Source organism: Tympanuchus pallidicinctus, unplaced genomic scaffold (genome assembly GCF_026119805.1).
Source record: "Tympanuchus pallidicinctus isolate F22 unplaced genomic scaffold, pur_lepc_1.0 scaffold46, whole genome shotgun sequence".
In the NCBI taxonomy this organism is placed as follows: Eukaryota; Metazoa; Chordata; class Aves; order Galliformes; family Phasianidae; genus Tympanuchus; species Tympanuchus pallidicinctus.
The window spans coordinates 1,025,038-1,041,049 of NW_026294765.1; the positions used below are offsets into that span (position 1 = coordinate 1,025,038).

General features: G+C 55.1%; 1 protein-coding gene across 1 annotated transcript; it reads left to right on the forward strand.

Annotated features, from left to right (window-relative positions):
• The first annotated feature begins 558 nt into the window (after positions 1-558).
• Positions 559-15,453, forward strand: ATP8B3 (ATPase phospholipid transporting 8B3). The gene is made up of 28 exons (XM_052702610.1): positions 559-562; positions 913-987; positions 1,293-1,384; positions 1,465-1,578; positions 2,025-2,123; positions 2,526-2,587; positions 3,007-3,079; positions 3,170-3,240; positions 3,781-3,863; positions 4,490-4,648; positions 4,810-4,898; positions 5,355-5,548; positions 5,779-5,987; positions 7,032-7,066; positions 7,183-7,339; positions 8,042-8,230; positions 8,306-8,418; positions 8,790-8,954; positions 9,204-9,315; positions 9,611-9,686; positions 10,205-10,328; positions 10,930-11,194; positions 11,696-11,919; positions 12,402-12,485; positions 12,582-12,821; positions 13,043-13,340; positions 13,465-13,607; positions 13,717-15,453. The coding sequence occupies exons 1-28, from the start codon at positions 559-561 to the stop codon at positions 14,377-14,379; spliced, it is 4,212 nt and encodes a 1,403-aa protein (XP_052558570.1). The 3' UTR covers positions 14,380-15,453.
• Positions 15,454-16,012: the final 559 nt, after the last annotated feature.

The window sequence follows — 16,012 nt, forward strand, 5'->3', positions numbered from 1 at the left end:
TGTGGCCGTGGGGGGGTTGTGGACGTCACAGCCACGTCCTGGAGCAGAGCAAAGCAGCAGCATCCCACCACTCTGCAGCATCCTCCTCTTCCTCAGGACGCAGATGTGCCGAGCTGGTGGGGTCACTTAGGATGCAGGGACAAAAGCAGAGCCTTTGGTGGTGGATAAAAGCTTTGGGTTTTGGTCCGAGTTCTTGGACGAAGCCGGGTTGCTGCCCTTTTGGGGTCACCTTGGTGTGGGGTGAGGTGGGCTCTGCAGTGAGCGTGGGGCTCCCAGCATCAGCCTGTGTCATTGGGAGTGATGGGAGGAGACCCTTCTGTGGAAGAATGGGAAGAAAGGGATCAGAGGAATGAGGGGAGAAACAGCAGGGATGGACTCCTGGGGGGGGAGGTTATTAAATGATGGGGTAATGGATGCTTTACGCCTTGCCGGCTTCTGACGTGTCGGGATCACGAAGAGCTGCACAAACATTAATTAATCTGCCCTAATGACCCCGTGGGGAGGTCAGTGAGTGGAGGGGAATCTCGTCATCAGTGAGGGCGGTGCTCCTTCGGCACAATGGGTGCGATGGCGACGTGAGGAGAGGCTCTCCTTCAATGATTTCCCATGTCTTCGTTGGAGAGGAGTCTTTGAGTGGTCAGAGCACAGACTGAGGCTGAAAGGGAGCTGCAGTCCAACCCTGAGGGCACGGGGGGCCCAGCCCCACACCAACACCTTGGAGTAAACCCATCAAGGCCGCATGTGTGATGGAAATCCAAAAGATAATGCTTTTGTGTCACCACTTCTGTGACGTTTAAGAATGCCACTGCACTTTCTCTGTCCTGCCCCATAGGGGTGAAGCTCAGCTGCTGGGCATCCCAGTGGGTCCCGCTGTGGTTCAGCATTGCGGGTTTTCTGTGTCCTTGTCCTCAGGTCCTGGTAGAGGTGGCAGCATGGATGGGCAGGACCCAGCCCTGGGCTGTGAGCGTGAGCAGAAGGGGCAGCCAGGTTGGTGCGCAATGAGCGCGGGCTGGGATTTTCCTTTCTTTGGGCAGTAGAAACAGAGGACTGGCGTAAAGGTGGCCCATCAGATGGGTGCAGGAGTTGGGGTCGTGGCTGGGATGTCCCAGCTTGGTGCTGCCCACACTGGGGTAGCAGGAAGAGCATCAGAAGGGGAACAAGCATCCTTAACAACAGCACCATGGAAGCGCGTCTCCCCAGCTCACCATGAGCACCACAACGGGTCCCAGTGTCCCCGGAGGGCAGGGGGTGGTGGCTGAGCACAGCCACTGGGTGACCACGAGCTCCTCCAGCTTTCACCTGGGAAGTGCAGGCCAACAACAGAGCCCAAAACGAGCAGCTCAGGAAGAAATCTGCCTTCTGCGTGAGCAAGAAGAAATACGCGGTGAGTCAGGCGGCGCCAACCAAGAGCCGTTTCTGGTGCTGGGCCCCCGCTCTGGCTTTAAGCTGCCATCATTTTGGCAGGGCAACGCCATTAAGACGGCCAAGTACAACGTCCTCACCTTCCTCCCGCTGAACCTCTACGAGCAGTTCCACCGCATGGCCAACGTCTACTTTGTCTTCGTCATCCTCCTGCAGGTGAGATGGATGCGAGGGAGAAGCACGAGCGTGAGGGAACTGTTACCAAAGCAGGGCTGTCTGGTGCTCGGAGCAGGGCGGCCATCTGTAGGGACACCTGTGTTCCCACCTCTGACCTTTATGGATGGGGTCTGGAGCTGACGTGGGTTCCCCTTTTGTGCCTATGCTGTAAGATGGCGTCAGGGGCACCGATCTGCAGTAGCGTTCGTCGGATTTCAGGACCTCTGAGTGGCTGAAGCTGAGATAAAATATGATTCCTTTAAATCAGTTGGGTTTGGATATAAAATAAGATCATACAGAAAACTGCCAGACAAAAATCCTACCGTCCCCAAATCTTGGCTTGGTTCCTACCTTTTTTGGGCCATTCTAAGGAGGAGAGCTGGGACCCGAGGTGTCCCATGGCGGGATGGGAGTTTGGTCACTGAGGTGCCCTTTTCTTTCCCCAGACCTTTCCTGAGATCTCCACGCTGCCCTGGTACACTCTGCTCTTCCCCCTGAGCTGCCTTCTCACCATCCGTGCCCTACGGGACCTGATGGATGACATTGTGAGCGTGGGTACCGAGGGGTGGTCAGCAGAATGGGCTCCTTTGCTGTGGAAAGTTTGGGAGATGCCATCATTCAATGTACCTGAGACACCATCAGCTCTGCAACATCCAAATCGCTTCGTATTTTCCCTTTGAAAGGATGTGGCCAGATGGTCTCCTTCCTTTAGGAGTGATATCTGTAATATCCCAATCCACGGCTGTAGTCACAGTTTGGCCCCTAGGGCCATCTTGGGGGGACTTCTGCCCCTTCATTCATCAGAATGCATCTCCAGGGTGCTTCAATGAGCAGATCCTGTCCTGGGGCTGAGGAACCCAAAGAGGTTATAGCGTTAAGAGGGTTGCTTTCATGGGACAAGAACGCCTGGCATGGCCCATCCAATTCTTCTTCTCTCTTCTGCCCAGGGCCGACACCAAAGTGACAGAAACATCAACAGCAGGCCCTGTGAGATCCTGTCTGGGGAGAGGTAAGGGGCTCTGGGGAGGGCTCGTGCTTTCCTTGCAGTGAAGCAGTGACGGAGCATCCGGAATGCTGAGCACCCCTGAGTTCAGTGTTTTGGTGGCACCAGGCCTTGCAAGCTTGCATCGCCCCCCAGATCTGGTGCAGCTCCGGGAGTTTCTTTGGAAGGATGTTTGTATCCCAACAGGTTCAAGAAGCGCTGGTCTGCCTGTAGGCATGGGGGTATGGATGTGAAAAGCAGCCCTGTGCCACTCGTGGTGCCCTGATGGCCACAGAGGAACCAGCAACGCCCTGCAGACCCCAAGAAGCCAGGAGAGCCACAGGCTGCTCCAGAGGATGGATGCAGCGTTAACCCTGCCGTGCAATATTCTAACCCTGCTGTGACAGCAGGGCTGCAGTATTCACGCCTTCTGAATTCCCCTTCAGCTTCCGCTGGCAGAAGTGGCGCGATGTCTGCGTTGGGGACGTCGTCCGCCTGCACAAGGACAGCCTCGTCCCAGTGAGCAGCGCCCCGTGGCTGGCGGCTGGTGTGCCAAGGGGGGCTCAGCAAGAGGAGACCCAACCAGGTGCTTTCCCTTTGCTCCTGCAGGCCGACATGCTCCTGCTGTGCAGCTCAGAGCCCAGCAGCCTCTGCTACGTGGAGACCTGTGACATCGATGGGTGAGCAGTGCTGGATGTCCCGGCTGTGGGCTGAGCTCTCCAGCCCTGGGCGCCACCAGAAATGGGGGTCAGGTGTGCAAGGGAGGCTGGCAGTCCTGCAGAAACCACGCAAGCTGGGGGGTCCTCCAACAGCCAACCTTACAGGCACTGCAGCCATGGAAGGAGCCTTTCATTTGGCCCCACGGATTTTGAAAATTGGAAGGCCAAGGAAATTTTCAGGCTACGGTTTTGGGGAAAACCCTGCACCCTGCAGAGCAGCTCGTGACCTCAGGTCTATCTCCTCATCTCCATTCCCTTCCAGCTCCTCATCCCTCCCGCTCGTCTGCTGGATGATTTAATGACAGGGTCTCCGGGGCCGGGGCTTTTTTCCTGCTTGATGTCTGCCACGATAGCTCCCTATCTTGCTTTTCATCACCATTGCTCATGTAATCACCCAACAATTAATGTCAACTTCTGTCTCATGGGCCCGATAGCAGAATTAACAGTGCTTTTGCCCTGTAGGGTTGTTTCATTCTTCCCTCGCTGACTCTTTTTTCGCAGAGAAACAAACCTGAAGTTCAGACAAGCCCTCCTGGTCACCCACCAGGAGCTGACAAGTGAGGAGAGCTTGGCTGCCTTTGATGGTGAGAAACCCAGATGGGTGAGGATGTGGCCTCCACCCCATGGTCACATCGGGGCAGCCTCCAGAGGTCTCCCATCGGCCTCACTCTGTCCCCAGAGACACCAAATGCCCTCACTCAGCACCTTCAGAGCTGGAGGGTGGTCCCTACTAAAGGGTCTGCATGGAGACCCTTCCCCAGCAGCGTGGTTGGGGTTGGGTTAGGATGGGGGTTAGGATAGGGACTACTGGATTAGGATGGGGGGCACAGGGTTGGGATGAGGGCTGTTGGGTAGGATGGGAGCCATCGGGTTTGCGCATGGCTCAATGTCTGTTTTCCTACCAGAATCAAACTCTGAGCATCCAGACTTGAGCTCAGACCCTGGATTTTTTTCCCCCTTTGGTCCTGCATGGGATGCTGTGTCAACAGCAGCTGGAATTAAGGATTTGGTGCTTTATCCCATGTGGTTCCTCGACTGGGCACAGCAGGCTGGTGCTCCAGCTCAGCCTTAACCCGAGTCTCCCATCCCGCAGCTGGAAGACGTGCAGGAAAAGTCTGAATTTTCCCTTGAGAAATCCTCTTCTCTGGAGGAAACGAAGGACCTCGCGTTTCCCCCACAGCCAACGCCTGCTCTGTGTGCTCTGCTCCAGGGAGAGTGACCTGCGAGGAGCCCAACAGCCGCATGCACAGCTTCACTGGTGTGCTGCAGTGGAGAGGCGAGACGCACGCGCTCGATGGCGACAGGATTCTGCTGAGGGGCTGCAAACTCCGCCACACCGACACGTGTTACGGCTTGGTTCTCTATGCAGGTGAGCACCAGCTCCAGGATTCTGTATTTCCCTGCATCGTGTCCTGGATCCACGTCCCTTCATGTCCTCTTGGCCGTGCGTTGGCTGTGGGTAGAGGAGGGCTGAGGGCGGTGGAAGGAGCATTTTTTGCTTTTTTACTTACAAAACGGTTTCTCGCCCAGGATCTGATTCTAAAATTATGAGGAACTGTGGAAAGATCAAGAGGAAGAAAACCAAGCTGGACCGCATGATGGACCGCCTGGTGGTCATAGTAAGAGCTGTGCAAACGCCTCCTGGGGGTGCTTAGAAGCTTCCTCGTGAGGCACTGCTTCCTTGGGCAATGCTGATCTTGTTAAGCTTGAAGTATTTTGCTCAGTTCTTGGTCCAGTTCCTGGTGGCTGTGTTGTCATCTCTTCTCCAACTGACTGCTGGCATTCCTCTTGGGTAGGGTTGGGGTTGGGGTCAGTAGGGTTTGGGTTGGGGTCAGTAGGGTTTGGGTTGGGGTCAGGAAGGTGGGGAAGTTGGGTTTCACTCTGTTTGTTGTGGATGTGTTCAGCTGAATTCTATGCCACGATCTTTCGTCTCAGCCCAGGATAGCCTTCGAGTTCTGTGTGGTCTCAAAGCAGCTTCACGACCAGGGGATGCAGTGAGAAGGGCTGCAAGGGACAATGGTTGGTCTGGTAGGCTCTGAGGGATGCGCCATTCTCAACCTGCCTTCCCCCATCAGATCTTTCTGGTGCTGCTGGTCACATCGCTGTGCCTCGCCATTGCCTCAGGGTTCTGGGCCAAGATGTTCCAAGAGAAACACAGCTACCTCGCTGCTCTCTATAAGCACACGGCTCCTGCCAAGCAGGCTTTCTTCAGCTTCTGGGGCTTCACCATTCTGCTGAGCGTCATCATACCCATGTCCATGTATATCACGTAAGAACGATGCAGATTGCACACAGCTGGCACTCAGTGCCCCCCTCCCTCCCCTTGCCCCATCACCTGGCACCTTGGCTTGCAGCCACAGTGTGGGGCTGCCACAAAAGGGGCTCAGCACCCGAGCAAAGGTGATGCAAAGACGCACGCGCCAAGGTTGGAAATGGTGGACAGGCTGAGGATGACCGACCGACGAAGGCGATAACTCCTTTCTCGCATTCCCACTCCAGGTTTGAATTCATCTACCTGGTGAACAGCTTTTTCATCAACTGGGATTTGGAGATGTATTATGCTGTCAAGGACATCCCAGCCAAAGCCAGGAGCACCAGCCTCAACGACCAGCTTGGCCAGGTGGAGTACATCTTCTCGGACAAGACGGGCACCTTGACGCAGAACATCATGAGCTTCAAGAAGTGCTGCGTCAACGGGAGCATCTACGGTAACTTGTGGTGGTGGCAGGTTGGTAGGGATTGCAGAGTTGGGTTGAGGCCAGGCTTTGGCTGGAGGTCACTTTGGTTCTTTTGTCTTCTCTGGCTTGCTGGGAAGCTTGGGGTACGTGGGTTGGTCTTGGTGGTGGTGGAGGAGGGGAAGGAGGAGGAGGTGAAGGAGGAGGAGGGGAAGGAGGAGGAGGTGAAGGAGGAGGAGGTGAAGGAGGAGGAGGGGAAGGAGGAGGAGGTGAAGGAGGAGGAGGGGAAGGAGGAGGAGGTGAAGGAGGAGGAGGTGAAGCAGGAGGAGGTGAAGGAGGAGGAGGTAAAGGAGGAGGAGGGGAAGGAGGAGGAGGGGAAGGAGGAGGAGGTGAAGGAGGAGGAGGCGAAGAAGTCGTCCTTCCCTTTATGATTTATTCTTATGGTGAGTGCATGTGGTGCTCTTTGCTTTCTTTAATGATTCAGATTACTTTTTTCCCCTCAGAAACCCCAGAACTGCCAATTCCTTCCTTCTCTCATTGCTACATTTACTCGAGCTCTTGGCTGGCTTTTGGTGCTTAATTAGTGACATTTAGAGAGCAGCGAGGGGCAGAGCTTTAGCACAGAGCTCCTTTTTCCTGAGATCCTTATCAAACACCTGAGACAAACAGGGACAAAAGGAAAGGGGAGAAAAAAAAACCATTTGGCAAAGTTTCTAAGCAGGAATAAACCCAATCCTCCTCTTCCTGTGTATCGCACTGCACCTCTGATAGCAGCACTGCCACGATCCTTTCTACCTGCTGACAACTGGAAATGCAGGTGAAAGCCAGACCTGCACTGTCAACATGAAAAACATGGAAAGTCTGAGCTCTTCAAGAATGAAATCAGTCAAACCTGAATGCCCCAATGGCTCACAATGGACAGACACTGGGCCAGCACTGGAAATTCCCTCCTTGCCAGTCTTCTGGCCAGCAAAAGAATCCCAGCAATCCTAATCCTCCTAGCAAAAAGCTGCTTGGAGCTCTTGCCAAGCGATGCTCCCAGCTCTTCAGTAACTGAGCTGTCTCTTATTTTGGCAGGTTTGGACACGGGCCATGAGAACAAACAGCCACCGGTGCGTAATTCCCTTCTCCTGCATAGCATGGGGCCAAATATGACCACGGCAGAGCATCACAGGGTGGCCCCGTTGTTGGTGTCTCGGGTTCCTACAGCCTGCCGTGCCTCTTGCAGGGGTTGGTGCTGACCCAGAGCTGCCATGGGGAGAAGATGTTGGACTCCAACAACGTGGGGCTCCGGGAAGCAGTGCAACAAAACAAGGATCCGGTGCTGCGGGAGTTCCTGCGGCTGCTGGCCCTCTGCCACACCGTCATGGTGGAGGAGAGGGGAGGTGGGTTGGGGTCCCCTATGAGGGGGTTCCCTTCGAGGCACAGGGGCCGTGATATCGTTGATATGAACTGCCTAGGCTGGGGTTTTCTGTTGGATAGGGATAGGGAGTGGCACTGGGATCCCATTGGGAACGGGGGTGGGATCCCACTGGGGTCGGCGTGGGGATCCCTTGGGGGGTGTTGTTGGGATCCTGTTGGGAGTGGTGCTGGGGTCCCATGGGGAGTGGTGGTCCTTGCTTAATGAGGACGAAGAGCACACTGTACTCACACAGCTGTTATTCTCTCTTCTCATGAACTCAACAGAAGTTAAAAAATACGTATTTTTAAATTTCAAGATTTGGTGGATTTAAATCATCTTCAGCAAAAGTGTGTATGACTGTAAACCAAGCACGGCTCCTGAAATGGGATGGATTGGGGGGGTCGGTTGTGCTGAATGCGTGTTTTTTAACCTTTACCCTTTGGAACATGTTTAGAAAAATGATTCTAAGGAGCTGAAGGAGTTGGACTTGATGAATCCTCACGGGTCCCTTCCAACTCGAGATGTTCTGTGTTCCTACAGCTCTGTTCTATGACTTTCCCTAGCTTGGTAGCTCAAGGCTTCAAGGTCTCCATCAGTAACGTCGGTGCAAGGCTGAGGCGTTCCAGGTGTTTGAGGGATGCTCATCTCGGCGTCTCCTCACCCAATCCTTGCTTCTCTTCCGCAGACCAGCTGGTTTACCAGGCGGCTTCTCCAGATGAGGAAGCATTGGTGCTGGCAGCCAGGAGCTTGGGTTACGTCTTCCTGTCCCGAACGCAGGACACCATCACCATCAGCGAGATGGGGGTGACGAGGACGTTCCAAGTGCTGGCCATGCTGGACTTCAACAGCGATCGCAAGAGGATGTCGGTGTTGGGTGAGCTGAGGTGGCTGCAGGGTGGTGCCTTGCATGGGGACGGCAAAGAGCAGCTCTGTCTTTTCTGCCTCCCAGTGAGGGACCCACAGGGCACCATCCGGCTCTACACCAAAGGGGCTGACACCGTGATCCTGGAGAGGCTGCGGGGTCGGGGACCCAACCAGGACTTCACCGAGAGGGCTCTGGATGTGAGTCCCACAGCAGCTGGGTCATGAGGGGTTGGTTGGGTGCCCCGCTGCTTCTCTGTCCCCACTCTGGCTTTAGGATTTAGCTCTGTCTTTCCCCCTTCTGCTCTGAGCCTCAAATGCACCTGGAAGGGGGAAATCCAAATCCCCTTCTTGGTGTTCTGCATCGCCCTCAGACGTAGGGTCTGATATGTGGGTCCTGCGAGGAGCCAGAAGTTAGATCTGATGATCCTGATGGGTTCCTTCCAGCAAGGGACATTCTTTGGTTCTATGATCACTCCTGGGGTGGGGGGCAGACAGAGCCCAGAGGAGACCTCAGACCCCATGTGAGCACAGAGTCGAGGTGAGGAGGACACAATGTCTCATCCTGGCAGCACTTTGCAGAGGAGACCCTGAGGACGTTATGCCTGGCCAGCAAGGAGCTGAGCGAGGCGGAGTACGACGAGTGGAGCAGGAGGCACCGCATGGCCAGCATCCTGCTGCAGGGCCGGGCGTGTGAGCTGGACAGGCTGTACGAGGAGATGGAGCAGGACCTGGAGGTGGGATGGGGCCAGGGGTGGGGAGGAACGCCTTGCCCTGTTCCCTGCTGGCCCCACAGAGGGTAGGAGCACGGAGGGGTTCAGCTCTTTTGGGGTGGAGGGGCAGGTGGAGATAGCCCTCGGGGTGGTTTTGCAACATGTCCACCCATGGGAAGGGGATGGAGCTTGCAGGAGACCCCTGGTTGGAGCCAGGGTTAACCTTCAGCTTGCCCTGACCCCCTGCCCCACGTCATGGCACCTTCCCTCCAGCTGCTTGGGGTCACAGCCATTGAGGACAAGTTGCAAGAAGGGGTCCCTGAGACCATCCAGCTGCTGAAACTGGGCAACATCAAAGTGTGGGTGCTGACGGGAGACAAACAAGGTCAGTGGAGCCAACCCCAGACCCCACCAACACATTTCAGTTTCTTCCCCAACCAGGACCAGAGATCAGATGAGACCCTGGGAGGAAGCAATAGTGGGGCTCTGCTGTTCCATTCATACAGAACAATAGCACGACCCACAGATCACATTACCTGTGGGGAAACTGAGGCAGGGGAAGCTGTCTGCATGATGGCATGGGGTGCAGAAGAGTCCCAGCACCTGTTGGCCTCCAGGGCTGGGGGATGTCCTGGGATGGTAGGGGGGCACGAGAGCCCACTGATGTCCCTGTATTGCAGAAACAGCAATGAATGTCGGCTATGCATGCAAGCTGCTCACGGATGACATGGAGATCCTGGAGGAGAAGGAAGTGAGGTGAGGAATCCTGACCTTCTGGGTCGTGACATCAGGGGGTTCCTGGAATCACGGAGGTGTGGCACTCAGGGATGTGGTTATTGGGCAGTATTGGTGGTAGATGGACAGTTGCACTGGATGACCTTAGAGATCTTTTCCAGCCTTAATGATTTTGTGATTCTACACCCAAGGGCATAGGAATCCATGCAGGGCGAGCATGGAGGGCTGGAGATGCTTCTCCTTCCCCATCCCAGCCTGGATGTCCATTCCCATCTTCACCCACTGACACCTTTCCAGTCTTCCCCATTCATTTCTGCACCTACTTTTGGCTGCAAAGCGCTCAGCTTGGTTCTCTGGCCTCCGAACCACATGCACCAGGGCTGATTTCTCATCTCATGAGCCCTCTCAGCCCCTCTTTGCCCCTCCTGCTCCCACCATTGGGTACCAACCCTGTCTGGATCCAGCTTTGAGATGCAAATGCCAACCAGCGAGTCATGGCCAAAGCTGACCAACACTCCCCATGTGCCCTCCTTGCACAGCGAGATGCTCGAGGCTTACTGGGCAAGAAACAACAACGTCAGTGGCAGCGACTGTGCCTCACAGCAGCACCCTGAGCCTCTGTGCCACAAGAAGAGAGCTCTTGTCATCAGCGGGGACTTTGTGGTAAGGAGATAAGTGGGGCTGGTTCTGCCCCAAGGCATTGGATGGCACCAGGAGGTACCCCAAAATGGGTGGCAAAAGCCACAGGAACCCTGTTTTGGGATGGGGAATGAATGTTAGAGGAGGAGGTGACCTCACGCTGATCACTTAGTGATGGGGGCTTCACCCACACTGGCCCAGGCTGGGGGCTCATGTGCCCTTCTTCAAGCAAGGTGCAGATGTGGTACTGAGAGATGTGGGTCAGTGGGCAATATTGGTGGTAGGTGGATGGCTGGACTGGCCGATCTTTTCCAACCTTCATCACTCTATGATTCTGGTCATACTGGGACAAATTGCTCTCAAACTGTACCTACTGCATGACAAACCCAGAGATAAATTTTTTTTGTTGCACCAGAGAGATTTGAGAGCATCATAGATTCCACTGTGACATCCCTGCCAGTCTCTAGAAAACCCAAATTAGAAATGTTATTATCCTCCCTTCATGCCCATATTTGTTTCCCTGTGCTAAAAGAGCTCAGACCAGCCCCATCCTCCCTGCTTGTAGCCCCCATCCCTCTTGACCAGCCCTGGTGTGAGGTTCTAACCATGTGTGCTCTCCCCTAAGGACACAATCCTGCAGACAGGAGAGGTGCTACAGAAGAAGGGACAGCTGTGGCAGCACCTGGCTTGCCATGGGACAACGGACCCCCAGGAGCAGGGCAGTCTGGTGGAGAAGGCCTTTGTGGACCTGGCCACCAGCTGCCAGGCTGTCATCTGCTGCAGGGTCACCCCCAAGCAGAAAGCTCTCATCGTGCAGCTGGTGAAGAAGCACAAGAAAGCCACCACGCTGGCCATTGGGGACGGGGCCAACGATGTCAACATGATCAAAAGTGAGGCTGGGGGATGTGCTGGTGGGTTTTGGCTAGAGCATCCAACTAGAGCGGGAGTGGTGGAACCCCACCTACCATCTCCACTGTGTCACTTCTCCTTTGAGGTGAAGAGCTGAGAGAGGAACACTCAACTCAACTTCCAACTCAATTCCCAGCACAACCCCTGGCTCATTTTCCAGCCTAATTCCCAATCCAGTTTGCAATGCGGTTGTGCTGGGAAGGGAGTGAAAAGCACAAGACCATGGAAAGGGGCAGGGTTGCTTGCTTGGGCAACGGGGATGTCTTGAAGACTCCCCTGCTTCCCCAGCAGCCCCCAGCACAGGGCTGTGCCCTTTGCACACCCAGCTGTGCCTGCTGTCACACTCTATGGCACACGATGGACATGCAGGAGGGCTTTTCCCCTTTACCCATCAGCCCTGGCCGCAATCTGCAGGGCAACCAAACGCTACAGAAAAAGGGCTCTGCTAAACCCTCACTGCCCACATCTCACACCCTCTGCAGCTGCTGACATCGGGGTGGGCATCAGCGGGCTGGAGGGCGTGCAAGCCGTGCAGTGCAGCGACTTCGCCCTGGCGCAGTTCTGCTACCTGCAGCGCCTGCTGCTCGTCCACGGCCGCTGGGCTTACCTCCGCATCTGCAAGTTCCTCCGCTACTTCTTCTACAAGACCTTTGCTGGCCTCATGACCCAGATCTGGTTTGCTTTTCACAGTGGATTCACGGCCCAGGTGAGCAGTGGCTGCGTATCGGTGCGGAACGCGGCCCTCCTGTGGGTTTTTGTATCTCCAGCGCGGTCTCCTTCCTCCCTCCCTGATTTTTGGGGGCTCCCTGGTTGAGACGCAGCTGGTTACTTGCACTTGGGCCATGGGACTGGGAGAAGTGCCCTCAGAGGCACCGGCAGCTCTTGTGAGAAGCAGCTCAGCCTCACAAATGCGCAGGGTTCCACAAGGTTCTCCCAAAAATGGGAGCTCCTACCTAAGGGACAAAGGTTATCAGTGCAGTGTGTGGCTCCAGCCCCACCTCTGCAGCACGCTCCCAAAGACCCACAGAGTGCTGCGGACAACCCAGTGCTGATGCAGGTCTCAGAACAAGTCCAGAGGGATTTCCATGGGATTTGAGGCAGGACTTGGCCTCACCCCAGTGCCTGGGCATCCTTTCCGAGTCTTCCCAAAGCACCACCGAGCTCACAGCCACTTCGTTCTCCCCGTAGCCTCTCTATGAAGGCTGGTTCCTTGCTCTCTACAACGTTTTCTACACCGCCTACCCCGTGCTTTCTGTGGGTCTTCTGGAGCAGGTATGGGACCACCAGGCTGCACCCAGCCCCTATGCCTGGAGGGCAAACCTGCCAAGGGTGGGAAGATGATGCTCGAGCCCCTTTGTGTTCCAGCAGGACGTGAGTGCCAAGAAGAGCCTGCGGTTCCCTGAGCTCTACACCATTGGGCAGCAGGACAAGCTCTTCAATTATCGTATTTTCAGCGTGACGCTCCTGCATGGTGTCAGCACATCGCTCACCAGCTTCTACATCGCGCTCTGGGCCTTTGAGGACCACGTTGGCAGCAGGACTGTGGGGGACTACGAGTCCTTCTCCATCACGGTGGCCACCTCAGCTTTGCTGTCGGTCCTCGTGGAGGTGAGCACCCCTCCCTGTGTCTGAGCTGGGGATGAACTGGAGGCTGTTGGCACGGATGAGGGGTTGGAGGGAACCGGTCCAAATGGAACACGGGTGAAGGGACCCCAGGCATGCTGTGATGTTGCCCAGTGCAGCTGAGGATGATCTCCCTTGAGGCAGAGACAAGTGGCCAAACGGAAGTACATCCTCCAGCCTTCACAAGGAGTTGTATGTCCGTGCAGATCATCCTGGACACCAAATTCTGGACTGCGTTGTCTTTCCTGATGGTCACAGCCAGCTTGCTGCTCTTCTGCCTCTTCTCCTTCCTGACCCAGAGCTTCGATGCCTTCAGGATCGCCCCCGCTGTCTTCCGTTTTCCAGGTCAGGTGCCCCAAATCCCTGCAGTCCATTCCTCCCAAAGCCAGGCCAGCTCATTGTGGGCTCCATGCCAGGAGCTGTTTTCCCAGTGGATCATGTCTTCGCTTGGCTGTATCACATCCCTTGGTCTGGATCCTCTTGCTATATGGTCCTGGGTGACAGGTTGACCATTTCATGAACTTGCAGTCTTGCTTTTTGATCCTGGTTGAGATCCCTTAGCAGCTTTGTGAGTGTGGGGCTGTCCCCTCACCATTGCTCTCTCTCCTCTCCACCTTTGCTGCTTGAACATTGCCCGCAGATGCCACCCGGAACGCTCTGACCGACCCTTACGTCCTGCTGGTGGTCCTGCTGTCCCTGGTGGTGAACACCATCCCCTCGCTCACCATCCGCTCGTACAACGCCATCACAGGCAACACCAGCATCCAGCAGGTGAGGATCTGCCTCAAGGACCAGCGTCTGGAACCAGTAAGGGTGTTGCTGGTGGTGGGATGGATGCGATTCCCCAGGGGGGGGTCACCAGGCCCCTGTTTCCTTGCAGAAGATCTGTTGGAAGGCCAGAAGGGAGCCGGAGCCCTCGGTGGAGCTGCGCACCCACGTCCCCCGTGGCTCCTTCCACCGCCGTTCCAGCTATGCCTTCTCCCATCAGGAGGGCTACGCTGGCCTCATCACCCGAGGGGAGAGCCTGCGCACCAAGGGCACCCACAGCACCACCAAGGGCACCCACAGCACCACCAAGGGCACCAAAGGCACCCACAGCACCACCAAGGGCACCCACAGCACCACCAAGGGCACCAAAGGCACCCACAGCACCACCAAGGGCACCCACAGCACCACCAAGGGCACCCAAGGCACCCACAGCACCACCAAGGGCACCCAAGGCACCCACAGCACCACCAAGGGCACCAAAGGCACCCACAGCACCCACAGCACCACCAAGGGCACCCACAGCACCACCAAGGGCACCCAAGGCACCCACAGCACCACCAAGGGCACCCACAGCACCACCAAGGGCACCCACAGCACCCACAGCACCACCAAGGGCACCCAAGGCACCCACAGCACCACCAAAGGCACCCACAGCACCACCAAGGGCACCCAAGGCACCCACAGCATCACTGACACCCATACCACCAATGACACCTGTGCCACCACAGCGCTCCATCGCCAAGGGACAAACCCCAACTTGGCTCTCCCCCCATAGCTGACCTGGCCACGTCCCGCTGAGGCCAAAGGGGTTTCCTCCTTTTGAGGTCATCTGAATCCAATTTGGGTGTTTTTGCTCCACGATCTCCGCACTGTGGTCCCCAAACCCGTGGCAGTGCTGTGTGCCATGCCCCCATCCCCACCTCCCACCATTCTCTGGGGACGTGCACAGCCCATGGGACGCTGCGGAGCCACAGCTTGGGGAGGACAGAGCATGCAAACAACCACCTGGTGGCCGGATCACCATTTTTTATCCTCGTTTTTGTAATTAAAAGCCCCCTGGGACACACACACAGACACGGGGGTGAATGACTAGAAAATAATTTATTGAAGAAACAGAAAGCTGCAGAAATACAACACAGTCATGACCAGTAGAGGATGAACAAATAGAGATTTTCTTTTTTTTTTTCTTTTTTTTTTTTTCTTTTTTTCTCTTTTAAAACCTGTTGGAGTTAAGTTTCCTGGTAATTTCCCCTGCGTGAGTCATTGCAAAGAACAAGGAACGAACTCCAGAGCACACAGCACAGTTTGGATAAAGTGCCTGACACATAAGACTCTTTTTTTTTTTTTTTTTTTTTTAAATTATTGTCTTTTTTTCTTTTTTTTTTCTTTTTCTTTTAGCATTTGTAAATAGCTTAAACAAATATAATTGCAAGACACAGAGGAGTAACAATTGCATTTCGCTGTAGAGTAAAACCTATCCCGTGAGATTAACAACGAAGCGGCAGCGAAAGGAAAAATAATAAAGATAATAATTAGAAAACAAAACAAAACCATTCAGTCAGAAGGAAAAAAAGCATTGAGCAACGGAGGGACGTGGCCCCCAAAGGAGGTGGGATGGGTGCCTATTGCTATGCAGAGAAATGAGCAGTGGGGTGGGTGGGTAAACCCAGTGCTGTGGGCTCCTCCTGGGCAGGGTGAATGCTGCCTGACTTCTTGTTCTCCTTTAGAAACGTACGGGGGAGAAGGATGGGAAAGGAGAAACAAAAAAGAAAACAAAACAAAGCCACAAATGGATTTGTTTGTCTTTGCGTTTTTAATTCCCTTTCTTTAAAAAGCCCTGAATGAAGAAATAAGACAAAAGGATCCGAAGCGTCCATACGCACAGCCCCAGCCCCGGCTGCAGCTCCTCTTCTGCTCTGAGATGAGGGAAAAGCAAGAAATGTCCCCCCTGCCCCCTTGAAGCGACTCATGCACGAACCTTGGGTTCTGATTCTGCTCAGAACAGAGGTGTTGTATGAAGGATCTTGTCCTGACAGTCCTGGGCTTGGCACCAGGCAGTGCAAGCTCCAGGCCCAGTGCTGGTATCCCATCATTGGAGACCTTAGAGCTGGGAAAGCTCAGCTCGTGGCTGGGCTATCAAGGAATGTCAGTGCCTGCAGCTCGACTTTGAGGTTCCGTGAGCCCTCTGCTCCTCCTCTCCCAGTGGGGATGGAGATGTTGCTGCCCCACTGCAAATTCTATTTTATTTTTTTGCACCTAAACGGAGAACCAGCCTGAGGCTTCACAAGTAACGGGATGACCCAAATCCCTGAAAACTTCCACAGTGGAAACAGGACGCAATGACCAGGCTGAACTGTGGGATTTGGTGGGGCTGGAGGTTCCAGGCACCCTCCTCTTCCTCGTCCTTC

Coding starts and splice junctions, on each gene's coding strand:
- ATP8B3 (XM_052702610.1), top strand. Junction 3,864..4,489: donor GAGCTTGGCTGCCTTTGATG/GTGAGAAACCCA, acceptor GCTCTGCTCCAG/GGAGAGTGACCTGCGAGGAG. Junction 8,419..8,789: donor TCACCGAGAGGGCTCTGGAT/GTGAGTCCCACA, acceptor TCATCCTGGCAG/CACTTTGCAGAGGAGACCCT.